The 25051-nt window shown below is 36.9% G+C and overlaps 1 protein-coding gene across 1 annotated transcript in view; it reads left to right on the top strand.

Moving 5' to 3' along the window:
• Nucleotides 1-25051, top strand: part of LOC140170373 (uncharacterized) — a 36924-nt gene that overhangs the window by 6854 nt on the left and 5019 nt on the right. The window contains exons 5-24 of the mRNA XM_072193744.1: nt 1059-1337; nt 1691-1948; nt 5844-5906; nt 9136-9216; nt 10010-10123; nt 10338-10448; nt 12364-12477; nt 13093-13203; nt 13930-14010; nt 14142-14255; nt 14424-14534; nt 15256-15369; nt 15817-15927; nt 17773-17886; nt 18155-18265; nt 19046-19135; nt 21374-21487; nt 22276-22386; nt 23134-23169; nt 24422-24535. Coding sequence (XP_072049845.1) covers nt 1059-1337; nt 1691-1948; nt 5844-5906; nt 9136-9216; nt 10010-10123; nt 10338-10448; nt 12364-12477; nt 13093-13203; nt 13930-14010; nt 14142-14255; nt 14424-14534; nt 15256-15369; nt 15817-15927; nt 17773-17886; nt 18155-18265; nt 19046-19135; nt 21374-21487; nt 22276-22386; nt 23134-23169; nt 24422-24535 — 2352 coding nt within the window. The remainder of the gene's footprint in view (nt 1-1058; nt 1338-1690; nt 1949-5843; nt 5907-9135; nt 9217-10009; nt 10124-10337; nt 10449-12363; nt 12478-13092; nt 13204-13929; nt 14011-14141; nt 14256-14423; nt 14535-15255; nt 15370-15816; nt 15928-17772; nt 17887-18154; nt 18266-19045; nt 19136-21373; nt 21488-22275; nt 22387-23133; nt 23170-24421; nt 24536-25051) is intronic.

Raw genomic sequence — 25051 nt, 5'->3', positions numbered from 1 at the left:
AAATCGTTATAGCATGGTTTTATTAGATCGGTGCATTAGGGGCGCACCAATAGATTTCCAGGGGCGGCATGGGCGTTTTTTGAACGAAAAAAAATCGCACACTGATGAGACGAAAAAAATCCACCACCCAACTCTGTCTAAGATCCTGCCTACCCGAAGGAAACCCCTAGTCTTCCAAAGTCTCAGTCCACGTTCTAAAGACTATGTTTTCACTGTCCTAGCTGCTATGCTATTGTTTTCCAAATGGTTTCTTATGTTGACCATAAGCTCCTCTATTGGAGATTACTTAAGTAAGCTAACCGCTCCACTTGACAGTCAGATAACACACAATTTTAGTCCAGCAAAGTACCACAGCTTATTGATGGAGATATTTCAGTCTATCGCTTCTTTGAGTCGACAAGACAACCAAGCACTATTGGCTTTTACTTAGTCTGCATCTGCATAGGCGTAGATCCGGAGAGAGGATGGGGGATTTATCTCCCCCACCCCCTCAATATTTTGCCAGGGGGTGGTCCATACAATCATCCTCCAATGCTAACGCCTGTATGTGCGGTTTTGACCAAATTAACCTTATATTTGGCCATTTTAGCCCTCAAAGTGCAATTTTTTCGCGCTTCGCGCATATTTATTCAACACGCATTTGTACAATACACTTATTCACTCGCCAAAAGGTGCTGGAATTACTATAAATCAAGATTTTTCTTAGATATTTTTCTGCAATAGCGCTATCACTTCATTTTCCAGAAACTACTATATATGAATTTCTTGTCTACCATATATGATTGTTAATTGGCATTTTCAATTGAATTTATATGATATTCCAAGCACAAACAAATACATATAAATATCAAAATAAGTAAGAAAGATAATGTCTGAAGACAAAATACATAACATTTAATGTTATGCAATATTTTGGGGCGCATAACAAACTGTGGATAAAATACTGAACTTGTAAAACATAAATTTGCCAATTTGTAGTTTACTGTTTCTCATATTAATATAATAGACTATGACTTTGTCGTGTAATAATATTATGGATGTTTTTGTTAAAATCCGAGTTACAGATGAAGATGGAAGAGTTGATTGTGCTGAAAATGAATACGAATGTGCTGATGGAGAACAATGTATTCTCGCAGTGTACCGCTGTGATTATTACAGAGATTGTAGTGACAACAGTGATGAGGTGGATAGTTGTGTGTGTGATTCAAGCAGTGAGTTTGAATGTGTCAGTGGAGGCTGTATCTTGAAACAGAATAAATGTGATGGTTTTCGAGATTGTTTTGATAGCAGTGATGAAGCAGCAGATGTATGCAGCTCCCCAACTACCCAAGTTCCAGGTATTTTTTTTTAAATTTTGACATGAAAAGTTTTGTCATTGTTAAAAACAAATATATTTTGATTTCAAATAAACACAACATTAATTATTGTAATGTACATAACAGCCATGCTTAATTAATAATAGTTATGGTTTAAAAACGGACGATAGCCTCTTTTAGACTGAAAATCTCAAGTTATGTATTCAGCTATCAGACGTGTCTCCAGCAATGCTCTGAACAAGTTCCACGATGATTACAAACAAACTGTCAGTATTTCGGGTACAAATTAAAGTGCCTCTTAACTGTTTATTTCATGTACATCTTATGTGCAATATTGATAATAAGGATGGTCTGTAATCATCTTGTTTTCCTAGTTGAGTGTGCAGAAGATGAATATAAATGTGCTGATGGACAAAGATGTATTTTTGGAGAGTGGAAATGTGATTATTTCAGTGACTGTGATGACAACAGTGATGAAATGGATGGCTGTGTGTGTGATGCAAGCATTGAGTTTGAATGTGCCAGTGGAAGCTGTACCAATGCTACGTGGATATGTGATGGTGAACAAGATTGTTTTGGCGGCAGTGATGAAGCAGTATATCTATGTAGCGCCACAACTACACAAGTTCCAGGTATTTTCGATGAGGTTGACCAAAAACTTACACATTTTGCCATTGATAAACAATAATGAAGAGCCTATTTCCAACCCGTCTTTCTCAACCACAACCACATGTTTCTCATTTACTTGTGTGATACAATCACAATTACTTTGACAAGTTTGACATAAGCAACAATGAGTTGTACCATCAACAAGCCATTATTTACCACAGCTTTACAATATGCAGACTATTGTTCTCATTTGGGAGACAAAGACCTCACCCAGTATTGTTACTGTGCTTTGAACAACAAAAGCGGACGATAGCATCGCTTTTGGTATTAATATTGATCACAATTCTAAATTATCATAGAAAATCTCTAGTTATGTAAATCACGCTGTTCGCTTTAGAAGTTGTGATATAACAGGATTAATTACCATAGCGATAGTTGAATGTTTTTAATGTATTGCCCTGCACTATAATTAGTAGGCTGAAGAGGCTTTTCAAACTTCTTTTCAATAACATAGATATGTGATGATGTGATCAAGCAAAATCAGTTCGATAATATTAGTTTTCAGATATAGACAAACAAAGGAAATAACTTCTTTTGTTGCATTTTTTTTTTGGAATCACTTGTTCAATTTTAATGGTGTTTTCTGCAAAATATAGCTTTGCAAATTGTTTATATAATACAATCATGTTGAAAACTGAAAATTGAATACTTCATACTGGTTTTGCTTGATAACACCACTTAAAGCCCTACCAATATATATGGATGGCGGAAAGCTTCAAAATACGCCTAAGAATACGCCTAAGAATACGCCTAACCTTAGACGTCTAAGATGCAATCTTAGACGTCTAAGATGCATTCTTAGGCGTCTAAGATGTACTCTTAGGCGTCTAAGATGTACTCTTAGGCGTCTAAGAAATTCGCAGTAGACTTAAATCAACGAATCACAGGACTAGAAATCCCAAACAACCAATCATCTTAGGCGTATTCAATTATTGACCAATGAAATCTTAGACGCCTAAGATTTTACACGCCTAAGAATTCTTACACGTCTAAGATTGACCATTTGACCGTGACTAGTGGTGGACGGTATCGCAAATTCGATCAAAACGTACAACGGACGCTGTGCGTTAGAGAATATTTCGAACAATGGCTGGGTGGTGTGTTTTTAATAAACTCATTTTCTCTCCTTAGCCACCCGGGTCAATCCCAAAGAGAAAGGGGTGATGGGGTGGGAGGGGGTTAGGGTACATGTTCTCCCACCTTTCGGCACAATGGCCCATTGTTTTGTTCTTTTCAGCCACTTTTTGACAATTCAGGCGGAACAATGTATTTTACATAATAGGCTTTTTTTCATTTGAACATAATCTAGCAGTTGATGTTGTTGTTGCAAACTGATAAAACTTAAATTTGTTTTAAATATTTTGTTTTCTGATGACTTGCAGTTAATGTAAGATTTTTATTTGTGTGGCTATAGTGTAAATGATGATGATGATAATGATGATGATGATGATGGTGTTGTTGTTGTTGTTGTTGTTGTTGTTGTTGTTGTTGTTGTTGATGATGATGATGATGATGATGATGATGATGATGATGATGATGATGATGATGATGATGATGGATAATACAAATGATGTCAGATGATTATTAGAGTCGTGGTGGTGATGATGATGGCAGTGATGAGGATTAAATTTAGTATGAAATTTTCACCTCCCCCGCACCCACCCAGTCAATGTTGTTTTGATACTGAGATAGGAACGGACTAGTATTGGCTCCAACATTGATTAGGGGGAGGGGGTTGCAAGCAATATGAAACATTGATGTTTGCCACTCATGTTACTTGTGATGTTTAAACAAAGCACGTGTCGATGGTGTCAACCTGCTCACTTTTCATGTATGTTTTTTCTTAACACGTATGCTATGACTGAGCCAAAATACACAGTTAAGAGACCTCGATACCTCCATTCAACAAGAAAGTTAACCTGACGGTGTAGGGTATGATGCGTTTATATCCAATCCGTTCAGAGGTCAAGTTATTATTGCACACACATTATAAGGTCAACCAACTATGTCTTTATAATTCGAACAGCGTGTGACATATTTTCGCCAACTTCGGGCCCCCAGGCCAAGGCCAAATCGTGTTTTATAATTGAAGAGATCAGATATGCATAATTTCAGTCTGCAAAGTGCAAGAAGACAAGAGGTCAAATTTTCTATGTTAAAAATAGAATCATGGAGGTATATAAATATATGCTAGGCATGTTTGTTCCTCTTTGTTGTTTGTGTATTAATGTTTATCATCATCATCATCATCATCATCATCATCATCATCATCATATCATCATCGTCGTCGTCGTCGTCGCCGTCATCATGCTCATCAACATTAATACCTGACTACTACTAGCCACACCAAAACAGCACACCAAACCAACGAAAATAAAATCAAACCAATTAATCAATTTTGCTGCAAGTCCTCAGAGAAAATCACATTGGTGATACCGTCCATCACTAAAATATCAATCTTAGACGTGTAAGAATTCTTAGGCGTGTAAAATCTTAGGCGTCTAAGATTTCATTGGTCAATAATTGAATACGCCTAAGATGATTGGTTGTTTGGGATTTCTGGTCCTGTGATTCGTTGATTTAAGTCTACCGCGAATTTCTTAGACGCCTAAGATTGCATCTTAGACGCCTAAGAATGCATCTTAGACGTCTAAGATTGCATCTTAGACGTCTAAGGTTAGGCGTATTCTTAGGCGTATTCTTAGGCGTGTTTTGAAGGTTTCCGCCATCCATAAATATCACCATACCGATTATTTTAACAAAGTTATGTGCGCTTTAATATCATACCCATAAAGGTCCATGCGCACAAGACGGCTTTCGATGTAGTAATTTACGATGTGTTCTTCCTGACAAGCTATGTGATGGCAATGATGATTGCCGCGATAACTCCGATGAGATGGAATTAGAGAATAAACGATAGGAATTTTTATTTTGCCTATCCTCTACCGTGTGATAGACGACAGGCAGGTCCAATATTTTGAGTAGTGGATGCCGGCGCAGCCGGTATCCACTACGATAAAAATATTGGACCTGCCTGTCGTCTATCATAGGTAGAGGATAGGCAAAATAAAAATTCCTATCGTTTATTCTCATTCTTAGTCAGTTAAATATTATTTTAATAACTGTAAACAAATTTTTAAGCAAAAACTAAGGTACCGTCATAAAAACTCCCCTCAGTAGAAAATGAACGAAACTTGTTTACAACTTCACGTATTCTGTTGCGCGTACTGCTAGCGCGTTCGCGTATTCCGCACTAGTATACGCATCCAGCGCGATACATACGCGCACCCGAAATCATGCGATTGTCCAATCAGAAATGTGTCTACGAACTAGACCACTCCCACTGACTAAGAATGTAAGATCAATTGCGCTGATGGTTATTACTTGTAATTCAGACTTTAGGCTAGTCAAATAAAAAATAAAAAAACACCACTGAAACCATTTCGCATGCGTCCATCTCCCAGAAGCTCACGTCACACAAAAACATATGCGGCCATTTTGGATTAGTGCAAATTAGGCACTGTTCCACTACTTGGATTTTTTTTTGGACTTTTGATGTACATGATTTTCTGAAATGATAGTGTGGGTTAACCCCTTGTTTGCTTAATTTGACTAGCCTACATACTTTTTGGAAATATATGCATATTTCAGCTCCGTTCGGGAAGTTTACAACTGTTAATTCAGTTGGATATCATCATAGTCACTACCGGGGGTCAATACGACAAATGAGTTGGATGTTACAGCAAAACATGTGTTTGTTGTCATTATGACACTTGGGAGAGCAGAGGTTGATTATTTGTACCACTGCTAGACGCAGGGAAAACCTCAAATACTTATACGTTTCTGTTTTCAATTTAGGTTCAACTACACCTGGGGCTACTACAACATTACCCACTACAACATCAACTACCACAGATGCAGGTACGCAGTCCGTTATCACGTTATAAATACGCTTGTCTTGTAACTACACCCCTGATCAATTTTGTGATTAATTTTGCATTTTTCTCAAAAAATAACTATACACTGGTACCAAAAGTTATGTTTATTATAGGGGCAAGGAATCCAATGACTTCGCTCAAATTTCAGTGATTCAAGATAAGTGGTCCATTATATATGTTAAGAAATGGGGTATTTTCGAGTGGTACCTCTTTTCCTATCATAAATAACGTACCGCTTGTCTTGAGTCACTGACATTCCAGTGTACGGTAGTAACTGTTTTTCTTGCCCCTATAATATGCATAACAGTTGTTACTAGTGTGTTATTATTTTTTGAGAAAAATACAAAAATAGTCCCTAATTTATCAAGGGGTATAGACGAATCCAACGAGCCAAGTCATGGTCAGGATTTGGTCGGACATCTTTGGGTAGCCGCTATCACCAACCTGGTGTTTTGAGCGTTCAATTGTGCAAATAAAAGCCGCCTAACAGCTGGAGAAGATGCAAGGACGAGGGGGGGAATAGAATAATATATACAATATAGTTAATTCCGCAGGTAATCCCGTCGCATCTATTCATACATAGTCCTTTTGTTCGCAAGTACATCAATGCATAGATACCGCGTGTAGTTAATCCGATTATTATATCACTTCAACAGAGAATATAGAAGCTGTGTGTTTTGACAAAGGGAACTGTATTGTTTAATCATTCCTTTGTCCACCTGTGTTTTCGCGGAAGGTGTAAAACGGGTGATGGAATGCAGTTTAAAATTTCCGCCAAGGCCGAATCATTTCACATTTTGGGTGCATTGTAGCCGGCGGCTCCCCAACTAAAGGCTGCTAGCCAGGTGTAGGAATGCGTGAATTTGGATTCGTCTATAGTACCACCTTAAGGTATCACAATACTAATAAATATCCTATACTTTGTGTACAAAATAGGCTCTATTCAAATGGCTCTACCTACCTTACGAGGCGACTCAATTTTTCGAAGTAATATTTTCCTGAAAGACAAACAAATAAGCAAGTAAACAAACAAAAAGAAATATATTGGTGACCATTGAATTTTCGAGATACTGGACCGCGAAGACTATCAAGTCTGTTCATCAAGTTTTCAGAATAGCGCCACTTGTAATATTACCTAGAAACCGGCGTCTTGAGAAATGCATGTAAAATCCGAATAAAAGCACATATCAGATGCTTGGATTCAAGCCTATATTTAATACATGGCACAATTTTTTCACAAAATCTGCCAATTTGTTTTTGATTTTTGATATTGATTTATGCTTTTACTGAAATGTAAAAACACTGCATCGGGACGGAAAGCGTTTAGAGACATTGTTTGGTGATGTGAAACCTTAAGTAATTGGATAGCTTTTGTACAGTATTTTTGTGGGACATGAGAGCAAATCAGAAAGACCAAATTGCATTCTGAATACTTTTTTGGAATTCGCGATGTACACATTTTAAATCTTTGAATTTTTTAATGGAAAATTGTGCTCCAACATTATCCCAATGAAAGTAAAACAGCTTTTGAAAGAGGTGTAGTTCATTGGTAGATCACCAGCACGGTCATCTTCGGAGTCTAATTTCATCCTTCTTAAGATGAGCACTCCTGGTGTAGTTCTCTCTTAGGAGATGACAAAATTGGACAAATCACCTTGTTGCAGTCTAACTAACAAACAAAATCAGCTTGTACTATATGATACACTAGCAAGTGCCACACCGTTGCAACGGTCCACCCGTAGCTATACACTAGTCCTGCCCTGTCCTAAAAATAACTCCTGTATGTGCTATGCATGCAGACTCGTGTGAGTGAATTCTCACCAAGTCTGTATCAGAGTTTCCATCAGTAGAAGTTGGTGTGCTTGGTATCCCAGCATAGCCCTTTTGCTGGCTTGGAGCTTGCTAACATCAGATGACTTGCCATGTCCATATATGCTTTGATCCAGACCTGCTTTACATTAGGTTGGGATTTTTGTCCTGTAGAGAGCGGTTCATTCTCACGACATATCATCATGGACTGTCTACACAGATCTACACAGATCTACACAGATCTTTTACGGTACTCTGAGCCACAGAGGAGGTACCTGGGATGTCAGAAACTCTATCCGGATTGTTTTCCTGCATGGTGGGTGCATCACCGGAATCTCTTGATATATCTCTAGGCCACTTGATTTTTCTCTTTTAACTCTCTAATATCCCTGTCAGTTTTCTGGATGGATTTGGAGTTGGTGTGTGATTCATTCTCTGCTTCAGGCACTTTGGGAGGGCATCATCGCCGTCTTGGTTCGTTGTAGCATGCTCGAATGAAAGTTCTATGTTCAAGTTATACCTCCTGGATGTATTTGTTGTGTGTACAATATCCTTTTGGACATTTAAGATATGGCCATTAGTATCATCACCTTTATCTCCACTAATGGACTAGATTTCTTAAGTGTCACTTAGTAAAGGCATAATTATGATCTTTTTCATTGTCTGGTTCTGGGATACTCGTCTGGAATTGGTGTCGATTTGTATAGGAAAGTTGTTGGAAATCTCAATGATTGGAGGAGCGGAGGACTTGGGCCTTGGTCTCTGCCGCCAGCACAAGTGACATGAGTATTGTCTTTCGTTGGGGCACTATTATGTATTGTCCTGTCAGATCTGTTTTCCACCAGATTTCTTGGGGACATGGATTTGCATCGGAATCACCAGTTCCATCTGTGGCTGTCATGTTGCTACCAGCTCCATTTGGGGGTACATGTCATCTAGCTGTCAGGGAAATTGCCGGTTCTATCGGTAGGTGTCATCTCAGTGTCAGTGAGAATTTAATTCTCTGATTTACAGTTAAGACATGGGTATTGCAACTTCTTCTTCTGATCTTGTCAGCCATCTTGTTATCAATACATTCACACTGTCATGGTATTAGTTATAGCATAGTTTGCATGCAACCATTATATTGGTATCCACGATGTTGAGCTGAATTGGTGAAATATCGTGCAAAAGTGTAATAAATTTGCACGAAGCGCATTTGGGGGGCTATAATGGGCTAAAATTGGGGGAATAATTGTATGGACCACCCTCATATCTAAATATTGGGTGTATATCCCGCTGGGATCTACACCTATGGATCAGTGCCAATAGGACATCTGTATTTGAGTTGAATGCATTTTGTGAATAATAACTAATGTCTTCAATGTCTTCAGATGTATCATTTCTGTTTTCATTTAATGTAGGTTCAACTACACCAATAGCTACCACAGAACGACCCACTACGACATCAATCACCACCGAATTCCCATTGACAACGGAAGCAGGTAAGCAGTAATTTTGATACAACATATATCACATTGGTATGTTTAGATGAGTTGACCTCAATATTTATCCACAAAGGCAAGGGACTGGTATATCGATATGCTTGAGTGAACCGCATTCAACCACTACACTGTTCAATAGCGTTATCAGTCCCAGAACAACGCCAAATATGGATTAAAAGACCTTTGACCTTGGATGTACAACAGCATGTTATGATCTAATGGAAAACTGTGCACATCAACAAACACCATTTCTATCAAAAAGGCAACGTCTGATATAATTTGAAACCACATAAATTACTAGAGTTGGTTCTTCTCTTGGATTTGGACCAAGCTTTAGAATATCGAATGTTGCGTTTTGAAATAAAACAAACCAGAAATGTATCACCCATTGTAAAAGATATGGCACATGTACCGAATACATGTACATACATTGGCTGACCTTGTGGATTTCCTGGCCCAGCCATGCTAACCACATAAGGAGATTATACGATTAACCTAGTGCAGCTATTGTCATAGCAGGGTATTATTATGTAATACTCCTGATCCATATTTGGCGTTCTCTTGGTTATTGTTACGTGGCGGGAGTTATAAAAACACGGGCCCTGAACAAAATATGATGCGCGCGCATACTGCCAGGTAAAAAAAACAATGGAATTTGTGATGATGCGTGCGCATACTGCCAAGCATTGACGTCAGAAGTCAACTCATCTATACAATGTTGTTTTCAATATACAATGTTTCGATATCCAAAATTGTATCTTTATCTCATATTCCTTCTTGGGTTTTTTTGCAGTTCATTGTGAGACAGGTTACTTTCTGTGTTCTCCTGAAGGTCCATGCATTGAAGACGAATTTGTTTGCGATTCATTGATAGATTGCAGGAATACTAGGAAAGATGAAATTGATTGTGAGTCAAATATGAAGTTGCCGAATGATTCCATGTTGTTCATAAAAGAAATACCTAATATAACTTTGACGATTTTAAATACTTGATCAACAACTCATACAGAAATAGATAAAATGGGGTGAGGGGTTCTTAGCTGGAATGTGGATATGGATATGTTATAGACTGTGCAATACGAGCGACAAAGGATGTTAACATTTTTTTCTAATCCCCATAGGTCCATGTACATATGAAGGTTATTTCCGGTGTGATAACACACGATGTATTGCTCCTGACCTGAGATGTAATGAGATGGACGATTGCGGAGATAACTCAGATGAGAGAAATTGTAAGATGATTGTAAACACATCGTCATTTTTTTTCTAAGTGCGTTTAATAATATTAAACCAAGATCACGAAAATGTATATACTGATGCACGTATTACCTCCCACAATTTGATTTTTGGATAAAACTACATTACGTGGACATGCCCTCAGAATATTTTACCCCCGAATAGCCAGTATCCGGGTTAATAAAAGGTTATTAGACATGTCTTGGTTGGAGCTCTGCCCTGGTATGTGAAAATAAGATCAGGGAAAGAAAATTTATTACCCCGATACTGGCTATTCGGGGGTAAAAGGTTATTTTAGGACATGTCCACGTTATGTAATTTTAAAGTCCATGTCCCTTAGAATAATTTTCACAAGAGCAAAATAAAAATCACTGACTCAACTGTTGAAAGAGTATGGAAAGCTTCAACCGCCCCACCGCATGTCGTGAGATTGTGTTGGTCTGACATCCACGGGTAAGTGGGTAGTTTAACATTTTTATCACAATGAAATTGCTGGTCTAATATTAGCTTAAGTCATGTTTGTGTAAACACAAACGTATTAGTATGTCGGTTGAAATACACTATAGTTTGATCAGCTCGTAATCGGCGGGCCTTATAACATCGCGGATTAATATCAATATATTTTGTTTGGATAATTGTCTTGAGACATCTTGCCAAAAGTGTTACAAATTATTAAATGAAGTCCTTTACTTTGTTTCCTTTCTTTAACACGCAAAATATAGACTAGGCAGATCAACTATATCACTCTTAACGTGGGTCTACTTTTCGGCGTAGTGGTAAAAGCATAATAATTCCTGCCGATTACGAGCTGATCAAAGTATAGGGAGTTGGCCCCACCACTTCTTAGGACAAGATTTTAATAAAATGTATTCAAATAAAATACGTAAAGACCACCACGTATTAGAATTGCTAATATATGCAGTATCACTCTTATGGTGTCACTGAATCTGATATTGCACTATGAACTTGATGTTCTTATTATTTTCATACCGTCACATATCGTCACTGGGCGGGAAAAACCTCGTATGTACTTTTTGCCCTTGAACATGGATGAAGCAAACCATTCAATATAAAGTCTACGCCTACAAGTCTTTATCCATTTTCAAGAGCCAAAACTAAATATGAGGTGTTTCCTGCATGTACTTTTGGCCCTTGAACATGGATGAAGCAACGTCTTCAATATAAAGTCTACACCTACAAGGCTTTATCCATGTTTAAGGGCCAAAAGTACATATGAGGTTTTTCCCGCCCAGTGACGATATGAAATAAGGTCTTTGATAAAAATTTCTGAACTGGCGTATATGGGATGCAGTTGTTTAAGGGAACACTCTAAGAACTATGAAAATCATTGTGAAGGTGCATATCAGCAAGATGCTGTAATTGAGTATACCTATTCACTACCCATACGGTGAACGCAGTATTGTTTTCCCACGAGGAGCGTGTGGGCTATTATTTGCACCCATGCAGTACGGTTCCAGAGACAATGTGCACAAACTATATGTAAATTTTACCTCCAAATAATACAAATTGATAGTAAAAAGTATTCCTACACCGGGTTTCGAACACGGTGCTACTAGACCATTTACCCCAATAATACATACATAGCAGAATCGGTCTGTATGTGCTGACGATGTAGACTCCAACACATATCGAATACGTTTCGATTTTCGGGTGATGTAAATCAAATTCCACGATATAAAACCTACAAGCAATAAAATTAAAATTGATGTGAATCTGCAAACCGTACTCTAAACATCACAATAACGATTCGATATAAAGTTCAGTAAAGAAGGACCGTGTAGTTCTTTTTCATTTCTGATGAAGTCTATTTTTCTCTAGGCTCTTCGGTAAAAATGAAAAAGAAAAAGAAATGAAAATCAATTTCAAAATATGCTATTCTTATTTTTCTAGGCCCATGTGATGAAGGTTACTTTCGCTGTTCAGATGACGGACTGTGCCTTCAGGAAAGCTTTATGTGTGACGACTTTATAGACTGCACAGAGACTTATAAAGATGAAAGAGACTGTGAGTATAATATTTTGTTGCCAAATTCTATTGTAAATATAAAAATGTCGATGATCGTGTAATAGTAAAACTACACTTTCAAAGAGCATAGACCCATCAGACTTTACAGAAAACGTTTATAAAATTATGTCATCTATCAAACTAGTACCACAAACATGAGGATAACATCCATGCTGGTTTGGCACTTAATTTTTGAAATAAGGTATATTTGACCTGCAAAATGACACGGAGACTCCAGTAATATTGTTATCTTGGTGGGTACAGTCACCATTTAAAGCCAAATTTTGGGAAGGTCATTTGGGGTCACCAGGGGTCATCTGAGTTCCAATTAGTAAAAACTGTCGTATGAGCATGAAACTTGGTGGGTACAGTCACCATCAGCCAGGTAATCACGACAGCCGATAACCGCCAAATACTGGGTGACCGCCTAGTTGTTATTATGGGCATGTTTAATATCCTTTCTTGGGTATTGGTGAAGAAAACTGTTTAACTTTTGCGTTTTACTTTCACGTTTGTAAGGTGATGTCTTTGAAGATATCATCTCTTTATAATAAAAACCACCATTATTAATGTGTTGCGGTAACATCGTTGTTTTAATTTTGCAAACCCGTTTAGGTCCATGCCCAGATGACGATGATTTTCGATGTGCTAACGTACGGTGTATTCCTTCTGAACGAATATGTAATGGAGTAGATGATTGCAGAGATATGTCTGATGAGATCGATTGTAAGATATTAATTCTGATTTTTTCTCTCCTATATTATAATGCCAGTTTGTCTGAGCTCCATTTCTTTAATTATTATATATTTTCTCAGGCATGTATCCTCTGGATCCAAGCATTTAATATTTAATGTCTCATATTGACTGATGTCATGCTATGACACAGCAGATAGGCCGCCCTCTCTAATTATAATTAATTTACATTGGCCGTGCGACATTTACGAGAGAATAAAATCATTACATGTTCAAATTCGCCGGCTGATCCGCCATGAGCTGTTATAGCGTGTGGTGGTGAGCTGAACGACATGTAATCGTTAGTGCATGCTGGTTCGAATCCGAACGGTTCTGATTTTTTCTCTCCTTTATTATAATGCTAGTTTGTCTGAGCTCCATTTCTTTAATTATTATATATTTTCTCAGGCATGTATCCTCTGGATCCTCGCATTTAGTATTTAATGTCTCATATTGACTGATGTCATGCTATGACACAGCAGATAGGCCGCCCTCTCTAATTATAAGATATAACTGAGAAATGTTGTTATTTATCAACGTACATTTTATTGTATTTGTTATTATTTAGATAAATAAATGAAATCTTCATCTAGATTAGTGCCAAATAGGATATTTGTATTTGAATTGAAAACATCTATGACTGTTAATTAATGTCTATATGCGTCACTAGAGCTGCATGGACGTAAACTGGTGTAACATTTCTGTTTTCATTTAATGTAGGTTCAACCACGCCAATAGCTACCACAGAACGACCCACTACGACATCAATCACCACCGAATTCTCATTGACAACGGAATCAGGTAAGCAGTAATTTCGATACAACATATATCACATTATTAGTATCTATACAATGCTGTTTTCAATATACTAGTACATTGTTTCGATATCCAAAATTGCATCTTTATCTCATATTCATTCTTGTTCTTTTCAGGTCATTGTGATACAGGTTACTTTCCCTGCTCATCTGAGGGACCATGTATTGATGACAAATGTGTTTGCGATTCAGTTATAGATTGCTTGGAAACAAAGAAAGATGAAATTGATTGTAAGTCAAATTTGAAGTTGCCGAATGATATTTTTTTTCAACGAAAGAAATAGCCCGGAAGGAAAGCTTTAACTTCGCAATTATTGATATGTTAGGGGCTGTGCAATACTTATGAGCCCCAAAGGATGTTAACATTTTAAGTGATTACGTCATTCTAACCCCCCATAGGTCCATGTACAGACGAAGATTATTTCCGGTGTGACAACATACGATGTATTGCTCCTGACCGGATATGTAATGAGATGGACGACTGCGGAGATAACTCAGATGAGAGAAATTGTAAGATGATTTTAAAATACGCCCCTTTTTATAATAAACTTTGCAAGGATCCGTCATCTTACTACAAAACGAGGTTCTCCCTGCAAACGTATGCGCAAGAAGTGTATTTTTGTTGTTTTTTCGCTTTTCTAGCAATGCGTCAGAAGGCTTTTTCAAAACGTACGCGGTAATTAAAGCATGATAGGTGTACGCACACACAAAACGTACTTTAGGGTAGAATCCTGTTTTAAAATTTAATTGATATTGACATAAAATTATGCTTTATGTAATCATGTATGTCTTAAGCTTCGATCTGTGGCAGTTGAGATTAAGATTATGCCTCTTTCTTGGCCCAATAGCTAATTATTATTGACATGATTTGGTGGGAGGGAGCGGTCTCCTTGCATGTTGCTTTTCATGCATAGCAACCTGCTCTGCGTGCTAGCCATGCACTTCAACGGAAAGTTTTGAAATATTTTCTCAAAATATTAAGAGTTATCTTAAGAACTACTGAACCAATACTAGGCTTGTTTGTACTAATTTTAAGGCATTTTTCATGCTAATTCCAAATATGGTCATGAAAGTTTACATTTCTGATTTTTTTTAACTTAGATTTTTTTGTTTGGAAACATGTCGTGAAGAGAGTTAAAACAATCCAAAAAAAATCCATCGACCCAAATTACACGGGGATTACAATTCTGAAATGTACATGACTTCATTATATCACATTCTTATTTAATAGGCTCTTGCCAAGCAGATTCCTTTGCCTGTTCAGATGACGGACCGTGCATTGAAGAAAGATTTGTTTGTGACGACTTTATAGATTGCATAGATACACAAGAAGATGAAAGAGACTGTGAGTCTTATATTCGATTCGGTTGGCAAAAAAGTTATTAATGATCAATTACACTATTAAAATATACCAATATCATTAAGGGTTGCATGAATTTAAACTTAATCTATTGTCCTTCAAGGATGCTGACTTCTGTGGACAACAATTTCATATTATTATGATATGTTAACACCAAACAAAATGTCGTTGCAATGTTTCATATCCCTAAGGAGACTTGTCAAAAAATTGTTCCTCTAGTTGGTGCTATATTATTTTGTCATGTTGGTTTGATTTGATATGTGTTAATAATTTATTATGTAGTTTTAAATTTCTGTTGTGCAATTATTATATAATGCAGGGCCCGTGTAAGAACAGCATTTTTGCTGATCGGGTTACCCTGGGTAAATATGATGTAATAAATAAAAAAATAAATAAATAAGTTCAATTTGTTAATTGACACCACTCGTTTAGGTCCGTGCCCAGATGAAGACCATTTTCGGTGTGCTAATCGACGGTGTATTCCTTCTGAATGGATATGTAATGGGGAAGATGATTGCCAAGATATGTCCGATGAGATAGATTGTAAGATTATTTTATTATGCGTTCTTCACTTAAAACAATATTGTAACATTTGCTGAGGAGGACGCCCTCAATATTTTTCAAACTTATGTTTTTTACACGATTATATTGCACTTTAATAAATCAAGACTCTAGTTGCTGTAGTTTTGTCAAAATCCGAGATTTTGAATAAAACGCAGTAACCGTCGTTTAATTATTACGATGGCAATATTAGTCGAACGCATACGCGATGTTCATTACACAGTATGTACATGGCGTGCGGGACGGTGATCTACACAACAAAGGATCGTACCGTAACACGACCGAAGGATTGATACACGTTGGCGACATCGGCTCTGGTAGTAAATTCCAATTTTCTTTGCTTTGCCTTAGTTGTTCGGCTCAAAATTAAACGGGGGTATATCTGACAGTAAAAGCTAACATGTTATGGCAAAGTAATACTAATCTATTTTGTATGGAAATGTTACAATGTGGCTTTTAGACGGTGACTGTGGCGTATTTGTTCACGAACTTAAAGGAATTTAACATAATATTGCTTTTTTCATAGCTGGTAAAGATATGTTTGAATTTATAAACTTTTGATTAGTCTAGAAACAAGTGAAATTAATTTGAAATTATCAGTCATGGCCGACGCCATTTTAATCTATTTTGGCTGTACAATGAATACAATAACCGTCACATAGTCAACTTTCAATTAATGGCATTACATATTCAGATGATTAGTTTGTCATGTAATTGTGTTAACAGTTACTCAGTACGTATACCATGGGGATGATGGCGTCACATTTACCTAACAGTGTAAATAAATATTGGCTCCAATAGATTTAAATTTTGATCCCATCTTTTCACAACTTCCGAGACAAAAACGAAGGTTCTTTTATACAGGATGGTATTGGAGTGCTATTGTTTTATAAATCAATAATGATGACCCTTTGTACTTATTTCATAAGTAACTGTCCATAATAAGTCATGTTAATGTCATTTTCAGCATTCTTGTACTTAAAAACAATGCTGTGACACAGTATTTCTCACCATATGACACCGCCGAATTGGATAAAACAGTATTAGCAAGATGAATAGGTTTACTAAGGTTTGCTAATAATAATAATATCTTACTGAACAAATTCGCTGTTTTTTTTATTTGGTTGCACTATTTGTTGGGACCGACTGTTTTATAGTTATGTTATACAGCCGGACGTTCACGGAGATATTCTGATCTTCATGTGATTATATTTCTGATATAATTTGTCACTAGCTGTTTAAAAGAATAATCTATATAAATACAGTAAGCCAAAAAATTAAGGTACCAGTTACGTTCACCCCCTGTATATCCTAAATAAAGGCAGACATGTCATAATTGGAACCAACAGCTAATAGCTGCATCTTTCAGCTCGAATTTAAGACCTCATTCGTTGATATTGTCCAAGAAATAAAGACACGACGATCCAAAAACCCAAGGAAGATGCAAATATAAAAGTTGCAGTTTGCCACATTGCATGCCCTATTGATTTGTACACAAAGCGTACGCGAACAAGATAACTAGCGCTGTGCTGTCATTGATTAGCACGAAAAACTAGCATCGTGCTTTCATTGATTAGAACACAAAAGTGCAATTTTTTATTTTGTATCTTCCTCAAGTTTTGGATCAGCGTTTCTTTAATTCTCAACCAATTTCAACAAATAAGGTCTTAAATCAGAGCTAAAGAGTACAGGCATCGGTTGCTTGTCTTAATTTTGACACATTTGTCTATATTTAGGATATACATGGGTGAACACAACTGCTACCTTAATTCTTTTGCTTACTGTACATCCCTGAAGTTTGAAAAGACACGCTTCGTTTCTTTTCAGGTTCTTGTGGTACAGGTTACTTTTCCTGTTCAGATGACGGACCATGTATTGTTGGGAGCCGTGTATGCGATGCTTTTCTAGATTGCACAGAAACAGCGAAAGATGAATTGGAATGTGAGTCAAATTTCCATTCGCCGAAAAAATGCTAATTTACAAACTAAGGAGTCGTCAACATTCAATTAAACCATTAAAATGTAAGACATACTTAAGCCTAAGTATCAGGCGTTTTTAGGTTTATCAAATTGAGCTTATGGCAAGTTTCCTCTTAAATGGATTTCAACTGGAATAGCCCATTTCAGAAGTCTAATAAAATATGAGGTTTTTATAAAATTCATCATGAAAATATGTCAACACTGATGTCATGAATAACTTCACCATGCAGGTCCGTGTCCAAAAGAAGGCGATATACGGTGTTCTAACGCACGTTGCATTACTCCTCATCTGATGTGTGATGGGGTAGACCATTGTGGCGACAACTCCGATGAAACAACTTGTAAGTTGTATACTTTTCGTCGTTTAAACGTCACTCGAAGGGAAAAAGTATTTGACAAAATACATAACACAATAATTATGATATGCAGAGAGTGTAATATGGGGGAGCTAATGAGGAGAGGGAGAGAAAGAAAGGGATGGAAAGGAGAACAGGAAATGCAAACATATTTATCTCAAATAAAATGATTGTTATAAATCAAATCCTCCTATACGTACACAAATCGTCAAAGTATGTATAAATAATGAATACACTTCACTATATTTCTTTTTTAAATTACTGTGGTAGTGGTGTTTGAATAAAAGCACCTTAATGTCTGAAAGACCTTTTAAACTTGACAGAACCTAAATTAACCAAATTGACGATCAATAATGGGGAATATAAAAACACTAGACTTTAAATCATATTTGCATTTAATGGAGAGAGGACTAATAATTATTGCCTACTTGCCTTTTGCGCATGAGGTCCAGAGTTCAATTGTCGGCGGCAGCGACTTGCCGAGGTATTGACTTGTAAAAAAGTATCACCTTAATTGCCAACATCTGTAGATTAAATCAACGAGATTTCCACTTTTATGGGTAAATGAGTTATGAGAGTGCATCGTTCTTTAGAGGGAACGTTAGTCTTCCCCGTTGGCCTCGTGCAAAGTGAACACTATTGAATCGAATTGAAAAAGATTGTATGAAATGTAAGTTAGGAATAACCCTCTTCAAACATTAGTTTATACTTTTTTGCTTCAAACATTAGTTTATACTTTTTTTGCTTGTTTTCCCCAATTATAAGGTGCGACTACAATGCAAATGCTGGCTACAACAGAATCACCCACCACAACGGAACTATTGACAACAGAATTTCAACCAACAACTGAATCGGGTACATTATTTCAATCATTTTATATCTACAGACCAAAAAAGATTATTAAAGGTATCAGTTATGTTGACCCCTGTATCTTAAGTAAAGAAAAATATATGGGGTCACAGCTAAAACCAGCGGCCAATACCATTTAGCTCTGATTTAAGACCTTGTTGGTTGAAATCGGGTGAGAATTAAACATGTTAAAGAAACTGTGATTTAAAACCCAAGGAAGAAACAAATACGAATTAAAAAGTTGCATTTTAAAGTTCTAATCAATGGCAAGTATGGCGCTAGTTCTCTTATTCGATAACGCTTTGTGTACAAATCAATAGAGCATGCAATGGAACAAACTGCAAGTTTTGAATTTGAATCTTTTTTTCGGATTTTGTTATTTCTTGACCGATTTTAACAAATGAAGTCTTAAATCGGAGCTAAAGATCCAACTATTGGCTTCTGGTTCTAATTGTGACATATGCGGCTTTGTTTAGGAAATAGGAGTGAAAATAACTGGTACTCAATTGTTATGGTCACCAGTAGCGTAGCCAGCGGGGGGGCAGGTGGGGCAGAGTGCCCCCCCTGACAAAAAAATGAAAGAAAAAGTGCCCCTCTGACAAAAAATGAGAGAGAAAATCAGGAGGGCAGAGGAAAAGAAAAGGGCAAGGAGCCCTTTTCTAGCAAAATTCAGGGCCAAAATAGTGTAAAATACAAAATTTTCGCGCTACGCGCGCAAATTTAAATAATAAAGCCCTTTTTAGCCGGATAATGGGCGAAAATAGTGTAAAATACCATTTTTTTCGCGCTACGCGCGCACATCATCCCAATAAGGCCCTTTTCGGGAAGCTCGAAGACATACAGTCTCTATGTATTGTATGATACAACTGCAATTTTTTTCGTCTGTGCCCCCAAAATTTTATTTTGCCCCCCCTGACCAAGAAAGCTGGCTACGCCCCTGATGGTCACCAAAATGACCCAGGCCAAAATCACCTGCTTCGGGTTCACGCAACACCAAACACACAAACACACTGTTTATTACTTAAAACACTTATGATTATTTATAAATTAGTGCAGTATGGCTATCAATAAATCCTTATACAATGTTACAACAATTACTTAATTTACAATAACTCTTTCTTTATGCTATGGTTACTTAGCTAAGCCTGGAGATCTTGATTGGCTGGCTTTCTGATGAGATTCCGTTGATGGTCTCAGTTCTTGATCCAAGATCCGGCAATGTCCGCGATCCTATCTACCACAATCTCAGTCCAAAGTCCTGATGACTATACTTTTACTACCCTAGCTACTCTGCTAGTGTTCTCCAAATGGTCTTCTATGTTGACCTTAAGCTCCTCTCTCGGAGATCTCTTGAGCAAGCTTTCTGCTCCACTTGACAGACAGATAACACTCTATGCTAGTCCAGCAAAATATCACAGTTCGGTGATGGAGATACTTCAGTCTGTCACTTCTTTGAGTCGACAAACAATAAAGCACTATTGGCTTTCACTACCGCCTTTGGCGTAAAGAATTTTCTCCAACACGCACACACAAGAACCGCGAACCGAAGTTTGAAGACTTCAATGGTAACTTTGTACCAATACTGGCTAACATAAGTTTCACAGAGTTTCCTCTTACACCTCAAGACTGCTGCCTGCCAATCATTCAACCGCCAGGCTTTTATACTATTTGTTGTGATTCTAGATTAATCTGCATAAATTACAGCATTTAATCATCCCATATATGGCATATTACATTACCTCAATTCCCAAAATAGTGCATGAAATCACCACAAGCCAATCAGATCAATTACTCTGTACACATAGTTCTAAAAATAGCACATTACCTCAACACAAACCAATCAGACACTGTGCCTTGATTTTTGGCACCGTGCCGGCACTTTACTACTGTGGTAATCAAGTAATCATGACCATTAGAGTATGATCTAAATGTTGCTAGAACTTTCTCCATATTACTAGATATGAATTTCTTGATCAATTTAATCATTAACATTTTCCATATGAGTTCCAGAACATTCCATGAACAAACCAATAGGGATAAATATCAAAACAAGTGTTTTAATTATATAAATATTATGAATCATTTTGGGGGGCACATAACACAATTCCTTTGCGGTCTGCATCATAATACCATGATAATACCATGTTATTTCTATTCATCATTTTCACCGTCTTTTCATTTACCTCCACCCCACCCCCATGTTTGGAAGCCCCATGTGGTAACTTGTTTTCCATTTCGTTTCAGATATTTGCGATACAGGTCAATTTCCCTGTTCAGACGATGGACCATGCATTGATATAAGCAATGTTTGCGATGCATATATAGATTGCACAGAAACAAAGAGAGACGAAATAGAGTGTGAGTTAAATTTCAGTAATACACTCTCCTGTATCGAAGCGAGGTCACGTAATTAGTTGGTTTTGACTATTTTGCACGTACAAAATTTACGTGGAGAGTGCGTTAAAAAACACGTTCCATTTAAAAATATATTAAAGAGAGTCAAGGATAATGAACATACGAAGGAAAGTCTAATTATTAATATGATTCTTTTTGTTTGTAAGAAATCATTAACATAGAGCAACATTGAGGTGTAAAAAATCCGTCTTCATGCATACGCGCGGTTAACATAGAACGTCCATTGATATGCATGTGAGATTGGCCGTATTAAAAAATAGATTGCGATTTGCCGCATTTATACAAACGTTGAAATAGATGTTTTATGGCGTCGCTATGGTTCGCGCAACGCGCCTAATTTTCATCACGAACCGTTTTTTGGCAACCGTAATATTTGGGAAGTACAGAAATACAATTAATTTAAAGCAACATGTTAATCTTGGTTTTTAGTCAAAATCAAAAGCACGCTGTATTAAAGTATACATAAGACCCGATGACCATTAAATTTCAAGCTCTTTGCCCTCTTGAAGCCATATCAGTTTTCCTTCGTGAGCCAAATCCAGCTTGGAACTGAGACTAGCAATATTGAACGACGTTTTGAACGCCGTATATACGCACGGTCAACGCAGCACGTATGGAACATCGCAATCTCTCTAATAAATGCTAAGTTTATTTTCTTCCATAATATGATACGTTTATAGCGCCATCGAATATATATATATAGTAATGTCAATTGCTATTAATCAATGTAGGTCAATGTCCACGAGAGGGCGATGTCCGATGTGAAAACTTAAGGTGTATTCCTCCTGCCTTGTTTTGCGATGGCAAAGATGATTGTCGGGACAACTCAGATGAGAGTAATTGTAAGTTGAGTTTACATATTTGTTATATCAAGTTGACAATGTTATTTGTCAGTCAACATTAATAGGTAAATTTTCACGGGAAAATTTTCTGGACACGTGACCAATGCGTATCAATGTGAGTGTAACCTCGAGCCTGATCTCTGACCCCCGGCGGTGACCTCGCTATTCAAGTCTTAGTAATTTTGAATTGGAATAGTATTTTGACCGCAATTTTGATAGAAATTTGTGCATTGCAAATTTATTGAATATTATGTTATCTTAATTTGTTCACAATATCATCAAAACGTAATGTCAAAAATATCTATCTACGGAAAAAATATTTATCTACGGAAACTCTTACCATAACATAACTTATTTTACATCAAAGAAGGAATTCTTCCTATTCAAATACATTAGAAGAACACCCGCTGTGCTCGGGGTCACATTCCATAATGCTAATTATGTCTGCGCCCATGGGTGTCACGTGTCCAGAAAATTTTCCCGTGAAAATTTACCTATTAATTCTGACTGTTTGTGAAATCAAATAAGGAAAATGCGGATGAATATGTAAAATGTTTTCTTCTTCGTCGTCAGCTTATTATTTTCTTCTTCTTCGTTTTCTTCTTCCTCTTCTTTTTGCCTCATTCTTCATCACAGGAAGAAAAGACACTCATAAAAAATAGAAAATAGACGGATTCTATTTTATGTTTTCTGCAAGTTTAACTTAAAGTTCTTATTGAGACAAGTATATATTTTTTATCAATATAGGTGAGGTTGCTACGACTGAATCATCTACTACAACAGGTGAGACAAGAACATTAATTTTCTTTAAATATCTTATTATTGCGATATTGTCATAGTCATAGTTGAATTTATATACAACCGTAAATGGGCGCATATGGATCACTGGACATTTCTCCTTGGATGGGGTGCTGTTGCGGACTGTGACTGGTCAAGGGCTGGGAGAGGATCAATTACTGTTGTCTCCCGGTTCCCTGACCAGCCTGGGGCCCTACCAGTACATTGGTCGTGGTTGGGGTCCTGTGGCCTGCATGTTACTGGGGGTCTACTCCGGACCGGCTGTCCCGCCTGACACTGATCCACTCTTTTTGCTGATTCCCTTATTAAATCTGTGTGCTTATTTTTTTTTACTATGTATACTATTGTTCCTTCTGTATTTATATATGTAGTATCTTGTGTATTTTAATGTTGGCCTTGTGCCACCTGGGCACCTTGGGAGAACAATGCAAGTGTATTGAAAGGTTAACCCAGGTTAAATAACAATGAAATAAAAAAAATGAATACTAAAATATAAGCAATATAAGTGTGCTCTTTCATTTAATGACATACAATTTGAAAAATATTGTAATCAACACTTGGGGTTTTGACTTTTAAAACCTACATTTTTGGTCAAAAATGTGCTTGGATATCGGATAGGTAGTTTTCAACAGATTTACCACATTCGCCTTGCTATAACATTGAATTGCGTTATCTGTTGACATAATGGGGAAAAGTGGTTTAGTGTTAGCTTTCGTTTGATATAAAAAAAAAATCTGATTGGATGAACTGAACACTTGAGGTTTTGACAAAAACCCAATCACAAAACCCTATTTTCCACTAGATCTCACACAGCTCTTATGATGCTATGCACTCAACCGTGTAGTATAACACAGACTGCGTACTAGGCCAGACTCGCTGTGCTGGAAAGAGTTGTGTGCTAGCGTGTATCGAGGTTGAAACTGTGCGTAGGTGCATTTACAAGAGAATCGTTTTTGTAGTCAAAGCTTTTCATATGAACGGCATAGTAGGTTTTTAAATCATTGTCCACCTAATAATATCTCTAATAATATCCTCTACGGTATCCTATAAATTATATCGATCATTCGATCATAATAATTATTGATCGTGTGCATTGTGCTATCTTTTGTTTGTATTTTTAATAAAAGATTTTTTTTTAAACCTACGAGAGAAAAGGCTATCGGGGTACCGATAGCTTTATAAGGCCAAACTCAAGTTGGTGCCACGGAACATGATTCATATTTATCTTCTTTTTCAGAACCATGTGGAATAGGTTACATTCCCTGTTCACGTGAAGGACCGTGCATTGAATTCAAACTTGTCTGTGATGGCTACGTAGATTGCATAGCAACAAAGAGGGATGAAATGTATTGTGAGTTAACAATATTGACAAAATTAGGATTTATATTTTAAATGCAGTGATATTTTAGATGCAGTTATAATATTATTACATAGAGGCCTACAATTTTTTAACGGACAGCAAAAGAGTTAAAGCACCAGTTATTTTAACTCTTTTATATCCTAAACAAAGCCAAATAATTATAAGTTGAAATTAGTCTAGAAATAAAGACACGGTAATTCAAAATCCCAAGGAAGATGCAATTTCAAAGGTTGCAGATTGCTCCATTGGATGTCCTATAAATTTGTACTTATAGTGTTCTCTAACAAGAGATCTGAAGTGGCCGTAATGTCTATTGATTATAATATTCCGTGGGTTTTATCGATTACAGCTTCTTTCATTCTAATGAGGTCTTAAATTAGAGGTATTGTACAGGGGTGGTACAACCCCAACCCCCTTCGTAGTTCTAGGGTTAATTGATTCTTTTGGCCACTGCATATTCAACAACTCTTCCTATACTTTTGTACAGGAGCCAACCGCTGTTAATCC

This window comes from Amphiura filiformis, chromosome 14, assembly GCF_039555335.1.
Source record: "Amphiura filiformis chromosome 14, Afil_fr2py, whole genome shotgun sequence".
In the NCBI taxonomy this organism is placed as follows: Eukaryota; Metazoa; Echinodermata; class Ophiuroidea; order Amphilepidida; family Amphiuridae; genus Amphiura; species Amphiura filiformis.
This window is presented reverse-complemented; position numbering and strand designations above follow the sequence as displayed.